Source organism: Catharus ustulatus, chromosome 6 (genome assembly GCF_009819885.2).
Source record: "Catharus ustulatus isolate bCatUst1 chromosome 6, bCatUst1.pri.v2, whole genome shotgun sequence".
Classification (NCBI taxonomy): Eukaryota; Metazoa; Chordata; class Aves; order Passeriformes; family Turdidae; genus Catharus; species Catharus ustulatus.
In genome coordinates, this window is record NC_046226.1 from 37023348 (window position 1) to 37038832 (window position 15485).

At 37.3% G+C, this 15485-nt stretch overlaps 2 protein-coding genes across 5 annotated transcripts in view; one reads left to right on the forward strand and one right to left on the reverse strand.

Annotated features, from left to right (window-relative positions):
- Positions 1–2848, forward strand: part of UBR1 (ubiquitin protein ligase E3 component n-recognin 1) — a 64933-nt gene extending 62085 nt beyond the window's left edge. For all 4 annotated transcript variants that reach the window (XM_033062014.1, XM_033062017.1, XM_033062015.1 and 1 more), the window contains exon 47: positions 243–2848. In XM_033062014.1, the coding sequence (XP_032917905.1) occupies positions 243–384 (142 nt within the window). In that variant the 3' untranslated portion in view covers positions 385–2848. The remainder of the gene's footprint in view (positions 1–242) is intronic.
- Positions 2849–6866: 4018 nt separating this feature from the next.
- On the reverse strand, positions 6867–13772 carry LOC116997217 (photoreceptor outer segment membrane glycoprotein 2). Its single transcript, XM_033061569.2, has 3 exons — positions 13027–13772; positions 9056–9302; positions 6867–7589 (listed from the first exon to the last, which is right to left on the reverse strand). Exons 1-3 carry the CDS (start codon positions 13605–13607, stop codon positions 7323–7325), a joined length of 1095 nt encoding a protein of 364 aa, XP_032917460.1. The 5' UTR covers positions 13608–13772; the 3' UTR covers positions 6867–7322.
- Positions 13773–15485: the final 1713 nt, after the last annotated feature.

Genomic DNA, 15485 nt, shown 5'->3' on the forward strand with positions numbered 1-15485 from the left:
TTTCTTGAGAATGCTTTTTATGCATTTAATCAGAAACATGTGAGAACTACCATTGCTGAAATGTCATCATAGAAATGGCAGTGATTGCTTGTCACAAGTAGAGATATTTTACATTTCCAATTGACTTGCTGGAATTTAATTAGTATTTAATTAGTCTAGTGTTAATATTAGCCTATTAATTGGACAGTTTATTAATTGCTATTCTGATATGCTAACTGGTTTTTCTCCTTTCCTCTCTGAAGAAGAGGCAATCCCCTGCACTTGTGTCAGGAGCGGTACCGGAAGCTCCATCTGCTGTGGCAACAGCACTGCATCATAGAGGAGATTGCCAGACGCCAAGAAACCAATCAGATCTTCTTTGGATTCAACTGGCAACTGCTCTGAGTCTCTTGATTTTAGTGAAAACTCTTACTGTGGCAGTGCTTTGGAAAAGGAAAGGAGGGTGGCAGTAAAAAATCTACTCAAGTGGTTTCTGTAGTTCAGACAATTAATTGATGGATTCTCTAGGTTGGATGTATCACTGATGCATTGAAACAGAAACTCATATCATATATTTTCCTCTTTTTTTTCTTTATAAAGAAAAGGAAAACCACATTCTGTAATTGTTATTGAACTAGAAATATTTCCATTATTTTCAGAAGTTTGAATTGTTTTCATGAGGGCAATTCCCAAATGCTGTGTTTCAGAGCACACACCACATTTGTCTCTTCCATGCCTTGAGAATATCTAAATGGTATTGCCAAGGAAAAACCTCCTTTACTTTGTTCCTGGGTTCTTTTCCCAAGCTTAGTGAAGCTTTAAATAGATTGAGATAATATTGGAGTGGAAGTGGTGCAAGGTCTTTAGTCACCTGCAGCAACAGATACAATAAAGAATAAGTTTTACAGGAAAAGCTTGCATTCAGATACACCTTGAGATTTAATTAAGATTTTTCATTGATGAATTCTTTAAATGAGAAGTGTGGGATAGAAAGTGCATGGGGGATTACCATCTTGCTTGTTGCATCAAAAAGTTAAGTCTGTGCTTTTTGTGTTGCCAGAACTGCACTTTATCTAATGAATTTATCCTCCGTTAATGTATATCTTAAGACTTCCAGGGCCTCACCATTTGCCTAGGCTGTGGTTAGTTTTACTTCCTTTACAGTTTGTCTTCTTAGACCTTTCCAAAGAATCAAAAGTGAAAATACTGAAGGTAGGTAATTGTAGTGTAGCTCTGTAAACTATCCAAATCCAGAGACCTAAGTAAAACAGCCTTCTTAGCTATCACTGGACTAGAATTAACACCCAAAAGCAGCAAGTTTTAGAATCAGAAATAAATTTGCCCATGTCTGAGGGATTTTCCACTCGTCATCCTCTGCCGCTACTGTTTGGAGCATGTTTTGGAGTCTGCACAAATGAAATTGTGTTCTGGGAGGCATGTTCAGTGATTCAGTGCCAGGTAGAGCAGAAAAGGGAAGAGAAGGTGTCTTTGCCCTTCAGTAGTTAATAGCACATTGTGATTGAACTCTCTCTCAATGGTATGTGATTGTGCTTCAGTTCTAAATGTTTTCTGAGTTTCAGCCATAATATACGTGAGAGAATTTGTAATGTGATGGGTAAAAACTTTTTCCCAGGAGATACCATTTCCGTGTGAAAGTTTGAAGTTGTTACTACCCTTGATTTCCCTGCCCCTTTGCTATTTGGATTCTTTTGTGACACTTTAATAAGGCTTTCAAGGGGAAACTTTCAAAGTAATGTCTAAATGTGATGTGAGTCTGAGTGTGAATTATTTTTTTGTTTTCTTTTCCCACAATTACATGAGAGATAGTAGAATCACAATTAATGATTTTGATTTAAATACCATTTTTCTGGGTTTTTTTTTTTAAACGTTTTTGAGTATGTATGTATGAGTGCACTGAACAGCATCAGAACTAATCTAAAAATGAAATACCATGGATCTCAAACATCGTTCTGATTTCAAATGCTTTTTAAAAACTTTTGCTGTAATCCTTCCCCCGTGAGACAAAAATTGGCTTTGGTATATTTTCCAGGTATTCTGTTTCTTGAAAGGAAGACCATTCTCCTTATTTTGATTCTGTCAGATTTTAAACCTGAATATTAAACTCTTTGAAGACAAACTTTAATTCTGTTAGTCTTCTCTAAAACATGTTTGAAATGCATACTGGGTTTAGAACAGTTGTCACGAAAACTTTCATGCACTGGTGATTTTTATGTCATCAAAACACTGCTTGCCAAGAAAAATACTGAATTAAGACTGTCAAATGCCTCATTGATACCAAACCTGTATTCTCTAATTGTCTCCCTCTGATATTTACGTATTCAGTTATCAAAAATTACATATTTCAGTTATCTTGCACTTCACTGATACAAAATTTCCATTATACAAAGTGCAGCGAGATCACTTTATTGTTTTGTTTTCTGTCTGAACTGTAGTAACAGGGACAGGAGCTGGTAAGAGCAAGTGAGCTCCTTTAAAACTCTGGAAATTTCTTTGTAGCTAAAGAAGTGGGAGAGAAAAGTTACATCTTTCTGTATGTTTGCACATACTAATTTAGCAAATGGGCTCCCATATCATTCACTGCCTGGCGTGGTCATCTTTCATTTCATAAATTACTATGCAGTTTTGTTCACTGTGAGTATAATCTGTATTTAGTGACTGCAAGATGCTTATACCACTTATTTCTGTTCCATCCAAGCTGACAGAAGTTATTTGATAATGCACATACTGGTATCTTAAATTGCAAAAATGTAAATTTGAAACTTGTATAATGTTCTTGTGCTTTTGAAATAAAATATCTTGTATATGTATATTTAAAAAAAAAAGAAATAAAGTAACTTCTCATAGATTATTCAGTTTTTATTTGAAGGCACTTTGGCACCTCACAGATCATTTTACAAGGATATTATAGTGGTGTCTGTATGGGAAAGCTTTTTCTTCTGTAAAGTTACACTCCACTAGAAACATCCTGGTGTTTTACAGATGCAATTTCCTGCAGTGTCTACTTAAATTTCCAAAAGAAATCTTAAGTACAGAATTTAATATTTACATACCCTGAAACTGATCTAGTAGAGTGTTTCTGGTTTTGTATCTTCTCAAAGAAGTCTCTGGACTTATTGGCAGATAGTGGTGTTGGTCTGATGTGCTGTGATGCATATTTTAAAAAAATGGTTTATTATAGACCTAGCAAACAGTTAAGACACCTTTTACATAGATATGGCCAGTACTTCTCGCTCTTCAGGCTGCTGGTTGTCATCATGTCCTCACTGCTTTGTTGAAGCTTTGGCCACCATTTGGGTGTTAATGATGTTGCTCTTTATACGTATTCTTAGTAAATGTTTTTTAAGAACTGATTCCTGAAAAGGTGAAAGGTAGATGTAGATAGATTGAAGTCTACTGGCAAAAATGTTCTGAAGAAAATTAGAACAAGAATCCTATTAATTAAGGAATAAAAGAAAAGAAACCATGGCACTATTTCTTGTGTGATAAAAATTTCAATGTACAATGTAGAGGAGTATTTTTGCTTTCATATGCTTTGCATTATGGTTTATTTTCAAGACAATGACCTTGAGTAAACTCCTATGTAAACTAGTTAGGTTTGTAATACAACATCTAAGTTGTTACTTAGATTCTTCTAACCTATTACTTGACAAGGTGTTCAAAGATATTTTATCAAGAACAGAAGTTGTTTCATTTCTGTGGTGCAATCTCTTTGTTTTTAATCAGTATTTTTCAGGTAGACTAAATTGGAAGGTTCATACAGTAAAAAATGGCTAATAATGAAAATCCACTTCTTACACATGTCTCCAATCTAGTTATTTCTAATCCTAGCCACTTTTCTCTGAAGTGGCATTCAGTACAGTCGAAATTATACATGAAAGTGAAGTTATCTTAAGGAAATTTGCATCAAAGGAGAGAAAGCTGAAAATCCAAGAGGTGATATATACATGATTTTGTGTAATGGTGAGTAAGAGACCAGATAGAGAGTTAAATATGAGATATTAAAATGGGACCAGACTTTTCTTACTGCTGTCTGACTATTGTTCATGTGATCAGTGTTGAATAAAGGAGTATAGTTTGTGCTGTCTAAGTACAGGTTGTCAAACAAGTTACAGTCCAGCAGACTTAATTTTAGGAGGTTTCCAGGCTTCATGCTTGAGTGAATGAGCTGCAGCAAAATGTTGTGAAGCACTAAGTGGGGGCTGTGGATTTCATGATCGTTTGAAATCCTTGCTATATTTGTGAAGGTGTGTGGTTAGTCTTTTTCAGCAGACTGCAGAACCTTACATCTCCTCCTTAATTGTACCTTAAATGTAATATTGACCTCTTTGGGTACAAGTATTGAGATGCTTATTGTGAGGTCCCAGAGTTCCTGATTGAGCTATGTTCGTTTTAACAAAATCCTAAATGTGCAGCATGTTTATATTTCTTGCTGTTTTTTCTCGGTGATCAACATAGAGCAAGTGTTTTCAGTGTCAATCAGAAAACTTTAAAGGAAGAGCATTGTAGATGCAATTTCGAAGGAAGCTCTCATAGTGCCTTCACCAGAAACTCAACATTACAGTGTTTATTTTATTTTTTAAACTAAGAACTTGAAGATAATTTTATGAATTGGTGAGTTCCTTACTCTGGAATTTGCCATATTGTTGTAAATTCTGGCTGGATTAGGCATTAATAACAAATAGGATAAGAAGTGTTCCCCAAATTTATTTCTGTATCTGAGCAGATGCCCTGGCTTAAAGGCTTGGCTCGCTAATGCCATCTGTCTTTATAAATTACAGAGAATTAAAGGTGAGAGTCTGTGCTGCCACCTAAGTTTGTTTCCTTGATCCACAGTCTCTGGTATTAATTACTGCAGAAAATCCAAACTGTGACAGGGGCTGTGAAGGAAGCTGGGTATGTAGGGTGTAAGACTGCCATGTTCTGAGGAAATCAATAAATACCAAGCAAAGAAGAAAGTATTTATTAACAAAAACAAATTTTATCCTGATATTGTGAAATGAGCTATTTTCTTTTTGTAATGCATCTGTATTAGTAGAGACTCTGAATGCCTAGACAGGATAGAAATTACCAGTTTAATGACTAAGTAATTATAGTATTAGGTCAGACAAGGACTGTTGCATGAGATTTATGCTGAAACAAAGTTAGTTTCAAAACCAGTCACATTCCACTGCTGCAGTTTGGGGCAGTTGGCTGAGAGACAAAGGTTAATGTGCTAAATGCTAATTAGTCTTTTACGGTAAAATGTGTTTTCATCATATGCAAGTAAATGAGCTTCTCTAGCCTCTGTGAGGGCCAGAGAAAATTGTGTGTCTGGATACAGCTGGATACTTACACCTCTGTCTTTGTGGCAAAGTGTTAACAGCAACTACTGGATGACATTTTTTTGTCTTGACAGAGATGCTGAGGGTGGATGATCACTCTTCCTTCCAAGTCTTTTTCAGAGCAGATTCTTAACAAATCCATTAACTAGAAAGCTATCAAAAGAGTAAGCTCACAGTTCTTGTAATTCTGCAAGCTTTATTTACTGAGGACTAGGACTGTTTTACCAAAAGTAGAATAAAAAGGTGTTGAGGAAGTGAGTACTACTGACACAGGTGACACTTGGCATACTCATCTGAAAGAAAATACACTTCATATAAAGAAAAACAAAATCTGATTAGTTTGCAATAAGTGACTGTCTTTCTCCTTGATCTCTCAAGGAACTACAATTTTCTGTATTCTCTTCCAGCCTGTATCAGCTAATTATAGAGCTGCTGGTAAGTTCTTTTGGTCCTCCGAAATGGCTGAAGGAATTACACATCAGTTAAGTTTTAGTCCCCTACTGCGCAAAGGGATTGCAGTGAAGACAGAAGTAGGCATACAGGTAAGTGCAGTGCAAAGGGAAGAATTAAGAGTTGTTCATATAAATCTAGTTCTTTGAAGGGATTTTAGTGTACTTAAGGGTAGGCCTAACATGTAGGCAGTCAGGTTGAAATTATGGTCATGCACATAGCCTGCATGAATTACACCACAGATTATTACATTGCAAAATTTATTCACAATATATCCTTATAGTATAATTTTTGCTTTTTCTGTTGTTGTGGAATGCAACAGTAGATGAAGAAATTTTTACTGTTACTCTGCACAATTTCAAAAGCAGGAATGGTTCTATTTCAAATATTTTAGTGATAAAGCTTCTTTTACTTGATTATCTGCAAAGAATGCACTCACAGCAGTCACACGTAAAATACTTTATTTGGTCTTTCCACCTCTGTTTAGTATTGGTACTTTTTTTCCTGCTGACTATTAATGATCAGTTACACTCATAGGGCGTCCTGTAACTACAGGTGTTTTGGGCATTGAAGGCTTTCACTCCATGCATCGACAAAGCTCCTGAGCATTGTACCGGGTGTGATGTGAGAGCTGTCAGTCTGTCTGCCTTCATTGATTTCAGATAATCCCTTACCTTCCCACCCCTGCATCAGAGTGGTAAGTACTTTTGAAACAAGGAGCTTTGAATCATCTAGGATCGTCAGTGTTTGTTTCATAGGAAGTATCTACTTGTTTTTAAACTTGTACTATCACATACTACTTGGAAGTTTAAATATCCCTGCACAAGCTGGCAGTTGCTTTTCTTGAGCAGAGAACTCCTTTCAGCTGTACCCTTTGACTTTCAGGGAAGTAGGGCAACTGGCTTTCTCCTAACTATTGGAGGGGGAAAATGAGAAGATACTTCAGACATTTTGGGAAAAACAATTGTAATATTTTTTGTGATAACCTTTATTGCCTTCACCTGAATTTCACATACCTGGTGGATTCTTGTAGGCTTTATTATACATATAATTTTATTAAAATATCCCCTTTACTAACTTGCACCAACAGAATCTTCATTTTAGTTTTTGCCTTTTTTGTAAAGAATCTTTAAATCCAATGTAATAATTTCTTTTGGCATTTCCCTGGTCCTGGAATTTTTATAGGTGTAATGACAAACTTCTTTGGTACCTGTTCAACTAATCTATATGACCCATCCTGTCTGAAATATTTGCTTGTGCATAATGATTATTCTCATGCATTCAGGCCATGATAGAAGTCTGTAAGTAAAGGACAGAAAGTGGGGGAAATTCCGGAAGTTTCATGTAGTGTTGAGAATCAGGGATTTCACAAGTGAAAACACATCCATCCAAAGAAGTATCAGCATTTTTGGAGGTGCCACCAGTCTGTGGTTTGTTCAATTGTTTTACTAGTTTTTCTACCTTTTTTCCCCCCACCAGATAAAATCCGGTGACTATAGGACTGTAATAGAGCAGAGCTACACTCGTGATGTCATTTCTTGGAAGATTTATCTACCTAGCTGCAGGGATGGATTTTGTTGTAATATTAGTTTTGTCACAGTCTGTGTTTTGTACATTAACATTGGGGTCGTTCATGCCTGACACAGTGGAGATCTGGTTGGCTTTGCCAAGGTTCTTAATGATGCTGATGTTGTATTTGGCAGTTTCCACAAAACTGTTTTCTAGTAACCAACCATCTGATTCACCCTCCAGATCTCCTAGCAGAAGGACATTCTTCATGGCTGTTTGTAGGTACCGGACACCAATCAGTACAGAGAGCTGTAAGAAACAGATACTGGTTAAACAGTTGAAATTGCAGACTCAGTCCTATCACTCAGTTTTTTGACTGTTTTACTCATAACTGAGTAAAACAGACAGACTCTTTCTCCTAGCAATATATCCAACCACTTTTTCAATTAATTATGTTTTTAAAGAAAGGTAGCAGGGAGAGATGGATTGATGCTCTCTTCATTCTTCAGGTAACAGTCCCCCTTGCATGTTATTAGTACATAAATACCTAGAATTACTAGTGAACCTTCTAGCTTCAGAGGTTGCAACTAATTTATGTAGAATGGATGATCAATTAATGGAACCATCAGTCAGTGGGAAAGAAAAAATTGTAGTATATTAGTTTCAGTGGATTTTTTTCCCACTAACATTGATTTAATCAGTATTTCTTGCAAGGATGTTTAATCATTGCTGTGTAAGCTGTATTGTGTCCTCTACATGCCAAGGCATGAAAATTAAGAAGGATGGCCTATAGCAGAGGCTCAAGACTAAGTTTAGGAAAAAACCTCACTTTCATAGTTCTGTTGGAATCAAGATCAGCTTGTCAATATTTAAAGGAGCACAAAGAGCTGGCTCACAACTTTTCACATGCTTCAGAGACCTGTTATTTCTGGCACCAATGACCCCATCTAGCACTGCTGGAGGACTGTTGTGAAGTACTTTAATTACAATGCTAGTATTTATGCAATAGAGCAATAGTCAGAAAACTAAAGCATAGTAAAAAGGAAAAAAAACTGTATTGGAGCCTGTGCCATTGGGAGGTCCCTTACTTGCAGATGACAGCATCCAGAGAACTCTTCTTCACAGACGTCAACAGGAGCACTGCAGCTTTGCAGGCGTGTAGCTTGCCTGTGATGCGCTTATTTTGATTGCATAACCAGCAGCACAGTCTACTTTTAGAAGGATGATACGCCATGATTGCAAGTACTATCTATATGGTGAAACTATGTAATATAAAAAGGAGGCTTTGAGATTTTAATAAAATGCTCAGTTTTAATTATAAACAAAATTAATGCGTTGAGCCAAAGACCTACTCATGTTTTATATATTTGTTAAACTGACTTAAAAAAACACTCAGACCTTCTCACCAGATTTCCTTGCAGTTGTGTCACTGCATGCATCGTCCTGTGTCTGATCCCATAAATGCATCAGGGAAGGGAATATGCTATATTCTTTTGAAAGAGCTCTATAAATATACAGAATTATACGTGGTTTCTGATAGTTCTCATCCTCAACAAGACTTCCTTCTGCTCTGTGGACTTTGGGAAAGTTGTCTTTACTACAGGAAATCCTTTTACTAAAGGAAGACCTTTCTGAAGAGCTTTATACTGGATGGATTTATAACAGTGGACTTTATACTGGATGCTGAGGCACTTCTCATGTGTTACACTGTCATCATTTCCCATCCTAAAGAGATGGAAGATTGATGTGATGGAGACCATTTTTGTGACACGTACCTCGAACAACCAAATAAGCAATGCTGCAACACCAATGGATCTCATGATACCAGTGTAGTAATCCAGCAGGGCCTCTCTGCACCCCTTCATCCAGATATTGAGCTCCTCTGTCAGGAAGTCATAGTTGTAGTGAGCACTGTTGTTTGTCAGCTGGTACTGGATGCAGGGCCGTGGGGAGCTGGGGTTGCAGCAGCTGAAGGGGACTCCATCCACCAAGAACTTCCCATCAACGTTACTCTTCAGACGGCTGCAACAGGACATAGTTTGGGCATTACAAACCTGGTGTCAGAAGGGTTTTAGTAATTTTAGAAAAGGAAGTAACAGAACTCTGCTGCAATATAGGCCTCTCCAATATAACAAAAGGAAAATGAGGATATACTTTCAAAAGTTGTTTACTGCAGGAAAATTGAATACTAGACTTGCTGTATTTAGGTGTGGTATAGCACAGTACCTCGTGTCGTTCTTCATTCTGTGCCACAAGACATGAGTTCAATGTTCAGGGAGATATTGCCTTTTTTAGGTTTCTTTGTACTGAATACAAAAGACAATTTTTGAACTTGTTTATCTTGGTGGAATTTTAATGAAAATTATATCCCTGGGAATCCTGTGTTTTACTACTTCTGGATTGATTTTTCAACACAATCATTCCATGAGAGAGATCCTAATATAAGAACAACTTGGTATGCCACAGGAGCCACTGGAAATCATCTGCTGGCCTTTTGTCACTTTGCCCATTGCAAGGGCTGGTCCAGCACATGTTTTGAGACTAATTCCCAAGGGAGTTTCTGCGTCTTGTAACTTCACTTTCTGCAACTTTAAGAAATTTATTTATTGCTAAAAATCAGGAGGAAAACAAGTGGTGAAAGAGGAAAGATAAAGAAGAATAGGAAAAAAAATCATAGGATGGGAAGAGAACACAGTCTCAAATTAACCAAGATTTTATTGAAGTTAAATGACTCTTTAACATCTGTTTTCTTCAGCTAAAGAGATTTTCCAGAAACTGGACAGTATCTAAGATGCTGAGAGAGACACTTACACCTTGGGGAAGCAACCTCTAAGCATGTATCTATTTTCATGCTCAGTGGGAAAGGCTGATTTCCTGAGCAATCAGGCCTGGTTTATCAAGTCCAGGCCCTTTGCCCTTTGTAAGGGGGACCAGAATACATGAAAAACAACTTTCACTTAGATATCCAGCTTTCACTGGATTTACCAATAGTAAATTTTCTAATACTTTCCAAGACTTACTCCTTTATTAATGTTTGGAAATAGTATTTTTCTGTTCCACTACAGCTGATCTAAATGAGAGGGAAGGAAATAATTACAAGAGGCTCATCAGGTAAACAGAAGGAGCAGAAACACTGTGGTCCAGTCTTGATCTGGAATTTGGGACTAAATGTTACCTTCAAATGAAACACAAACTGCTAGGAAGCTTAGTATTTGTGGCAGTGCTGTGGTGGCGGAATTACTTTTATTCTATTGCTGGGAGCCTGCTAAATACAATCTCCTTTTCTCCCTTTCTTCCTCTTTTTTATTTGGGTTGTAGTGTGGGTTTTTGACTTAAAATTCCTTCAAAAACATTTTCCTCAAACATCTTTCCAGGTAAATCAGGAAGTTCATCTGCTACTTCCCTCCTATGAGTGGGATAGGCATGAATTTTTCTCTGTTTTCAAGTCTGGCTTTTCTTTTTGTGGCAATCATATCCCTGGTGATTGCGACAGAATGGAATCAATACAAAAGAGCCCAGATAATCCACTGAAAGTAGACTGAAGTGTGCTTACCGTGTCATGAGTGAAGGCAAAACTAGGCACTGGAAAGGAGCCAGAGAGGCACAAACTAGAGGGCTCCAATGTGGGAGGAGAAAAGAAAGTTCGAAGAGGAGAGGAGGGCTGGCACATTGTGGAAGGGAAGATCTTATCTGGGCTGACAAAATGCCCTCTTTGTTTCAGGGTATTATATATATTTAATGACCCCAGTATAGTACAGCATTTTAGATAGTTGAAATACAATCTCTTAAACTGGGTCTTAAACTTTTCTTTTGATCCCAAGCATCAATTTAAATATTTTTTTTGTTGTTGTTGTTCTGGATGTTATAAAAGAGGAATCCTCTTTCTACTGCCAACAGTAGCAGTTTCCAGACTTACATTATATCTTTCTGCCACTGTGTTTCATCTACTAGTGGCAAATTTGTATCTTGGTACTTAATAGTATCTTGGTCCTGTTAGAAGGGAAGACCTCAGTAAAAGGGCTAGTGGAGCAAAACATTCTCTGCTGTTTGCTGTTGCAATTCAAAGTTGTTATGGTATTGCAAAGCAAAAACTTGCTTTTGAGCAAAGATGGTTTTTATCTGACCAAAGCGATGATAGGATTGTACTGCTTTAACCTGCCTCATGTTCCTGCTGTTCCCACTGAGTCTTTCCATGTCAAATTGTGTTGCTGGCAATAGAGCTATAGAAGAGGGGGGAGGGAAGAGGGCTTTGCAAGAAGGTAAAAAGTTCAGTTTTGCAAGGGTTACATGTGAGTTCACAGTATGTCAGATCTCACCTGCTTTGCCTCTTGGTCTACAAACTACTGACTGATAAGTACAAGTTGAAACCAAGAAAGATTTAATTCTTTCTCCATCCTTTCACAACATTACCAGCTGGGCTTTGCTTCCAATGACTTCATATCAAATATTTCACTACCAGATTTTTTGAAGGCATGACATAATTTTGTGATACAGCACCAACTTGGATTCTGCCAATCAAGATGAAATTAAGCAATCTGTCTGCAGCAAAAGAAATTCAGAAACTACTTTCCTCATGCACATTTCACTGTCACCTTCTGCCTAAATGGGGCAAAAGCTAACTGACAGTGTATTCTCAAAACAGTGACAGAGCACAGGTGAGCCTGCAGAAAAAAAAATAGTTTAATTAAGACCCTGGATAAAGCATGACTATTTCTACCTCTCTCATAGAAATAAAAGGCGATATATTTTACTTTTGACCTCACAGTAAGCTAACTACTCTTGCATTCCTAGGGACCGTCATTGTTGTCACATCACCTTTCAGCATAGACCCGAGACTTAAAACAGTTCTGGGTCAGTCTTTCTAACTTCTGTCTTGAGAATGCTTGTATTGCTTTATTTCCACAGACAAGTGTCTTCTGTATGTTGATGCCCTCTTGTTTGTATTCTCCTAGGTCCTGCCCTCTGGTATATTTGCAGCTCCCTATATATGCTTTGCTGTGATGGTAGTTTCAAATTGTGAATTCTGTAAAATTAAGACCTTTGGCCTCCCTTCCTCTGGCTTTATTGTCACTGATTTTTGAGTTCAACAAAATGCAGCATTTGACAAATGCCAGTCAAGCTCTTTGTATTTGTCTTTCTTGGGAATACAACTCTTGTCAGTATAGACCTTTTTCAGCTTTAGAAAAATTACTACAGACTGGACTATCAACTTTTGAAAGTTTTTAATTTTTACCTTGTCTGTAAGTATTACCACTCTTCTTTCTGAGCATTTAATTTCACAGTTGCTATATCATGTGAAGCACTAGCACCAAAAAAAAAGCGGGGGGATTTCTGCCTTTTTATGCAGCGTACATAAGTGTTTGGCAGTTTCTCATATGTGAACATACAGATTTGAACTTGGGATTGCAAAATCTAATATCTTGAAGAAGGGTCTTTCCGTGCTTAGAATTGACTGTACAGTGTACTGATAGTACAGTTGTTTTTTCTGTTATCAGCTTACTGTAAATGAAATTAAAATTTTGAAGTAGCTAATTCACCACACTGAAAAAGGAGATACATCTTTGCTTTGCTTAGTATCCCTAAAGGCTTAGCAACTATTGATTGTGCATGTATTTAGCATATTTTGTGAGCAACCTGGTCATTCTACATTTTTAAAATTAAGATACAAAGGTCCAGCAAAGAGGGCTTTCCAGTCTCAAAAGCATTCTTCTCCTATAATTTTTTTGTTTGACTGATAAATACTTACTCAAGAACCTCCTTGGAAGCCATGTTCAGGTAACGAGGAGATACCCACTGAATTTCAAACCAGTCTCTAAAGCCATTGTTTCCACAGCAACGGAATCCAATTTGTAACAGATCCACAGTTTTCTTTAGGAAACATCGCCCAGGTATGTCTGTGTCCTTATAGAACTTAATGGCATCCCTCAGTCCCAGATAGAGAGACTCTTCCAACTCATTCCTCATGGTATAGCACATGAGAGCACCCACCAGGATGGAGAAGGTAAAACAGAAGGTACATACGATGTATGGCAGCATTACTAGCTTCCATCGAGAGAACTTGTTTGCATCTGAGCAGTCATAGCAGATTTTGCCACCCAGGAAGTTGATGATACACGCTATGACCCCTACGGAGATCAGCATGTTGGGGACAGAGTTAATGTCCCCTTTTGCCATCACTTCACTGCGTTTCTTGATTTCTATTTTCAGAAAGAGGCCAAGACTGAAGAGAATGATCCCACTCACTACAGAAACCCAGTTGAGGATCCATAAGATCTGAGCCAATTTGTCCCTCTTGGTTTTGGTGAATTTGATTTTGAGTACAGCCATAGTCAGATACGCATTAGGAAAAGAAGCGTAGGTCAAGGGAAGCTCGTAAGCTGATTAGGAGCATCGATCCAAGGCATGCAGTAGAAATCTGAAGAAGAGGGAGAGAGATTACTGTCTGTTTGACCAGGTATTTATAGAGCCTACAAAAGAACTTCCTGTGCAGCCTCACGCACTCAGAGTCCAGCCAAGGGAGTGCCCCAATGAAATTTATTGCTCAAATTTCATAAGTGTGAATCACTTAAAAAAATTCTTAAGGACCAACTAGAGCAATTAAAAATAAGCGAATAGTATGAATAGAGACTCTGTATTCCTATGAATTTTTGTCAAGACCAATTTTCTGTGCACAACTGATACCTAAAAGTGAACTGGTCTGCTGTCTTTCCCTTCAGAAGACTCCCAGTGTCCTTCCCTTCTGCTTGTTGTCTGTATTTTTTTAAACAATTGTAGGTATTTATCATTCGTAGATTCCTGTGTTATGGTCAGGTTTATGTTCAAAAATTGAATGAGCAAGACAAACAAGCGTATATACAGCCTTCTCTTTTCATTTTCTCTCTAGAAAACTTGGTTGTCTTGTTCTTAATTTGGCAACTCATTAGAGTGATTTTATACTGTAAAACTTTGCGTTATATAATTATACAGTAATTTAATTCCACTAATACTATGGCATTTATAAACAGTAAAGTGTAATTCTGTAAATCTGGGGAAATAGAGATGTATAAGCAGCATAGTATTTTCTAAATTAGTGGATGCCATTATTGATAAAATTTGTATCAGCTAAAACAGCATGAAAAACACCTGCAGACAGACAAGCTTTACTGACCCGGTAAAGGATCCCAAGCTGCAGTGAAGCTTAGCATTGGTAAGCAGATTGTTGCAGAGTGGAGTTTAAAAAGGTAATGGAATCCCAGAGTCTTCATGTGTTTACGTCGGAGAGAATCAGTTCTATTTGTACACGCAAGGAATAGGTTGTATGATTCATATTGGGATAAGGTTAAATATCTTCATACATTAAGATTTTAAGGTCTGTGAGATCTAATTAATTCAATTTGCATTTATTTTCTCCTGCACTTACAGAGAAAACTAATTCCCCTCAAAACTATTCAACTCTGTAGTTTTTTTGTACAATACACAGAGAATAGTGTGCAAAATACACAGTATTTTTTCTTACCAGTCTATTTCCAAAAGTGTTTAGGCCAGCAACTTTCTGAGTTTAAAAAAAACCAGAGTCCTAATTTTAATGATTGTTAAGGCTGATTATCATTTATGACTGAATATTGATTGTGACCATATTGTGATACTCATATAAATGTTAAACACCTTACAGAGATGTCCAGAGAACAGTCATTTATAAAATCGCAACACTTGATTCACACCATTCTTCTCCAGTATTGTTCAGACTTCATTTGAAGGGATCATGCTCTGCTGGTGCAGAGTTAAGCCTCCCTACGAATTCAGCTGACAGCATGAATAAGCCTGCTAAGCCTGGAGACAGTATCTTTGATTGCTTCACCAGTTAAAGCAGTTTGTGACTTGACCTTAAATACTTGTAAATGATGGCTGTTAGTGGATTTATTTGCCCCTGATACTCGGGCCTCAGAGCTCACAACAGAGAGAATCTGTTGTGAAATTTACTGATTGCTGATACGCAGTTCACCGTTCAATGGCCAGCAATATGAATGCATCATTCACTGTTTGTTTCTGGGAAACACATATACATAATTGAATACTGCCTCAAAATTGTTCAGCACATTTAGTTACAGTGTCACTGAAAACACCCTACCTGCTAAACATATTTTGTTTGAACATTTGGAAAATAGTTCTACTCAATATTCATCGACTCCAGAGGCATTGTTGATTGTAGATTTGAGACTTTGTCAT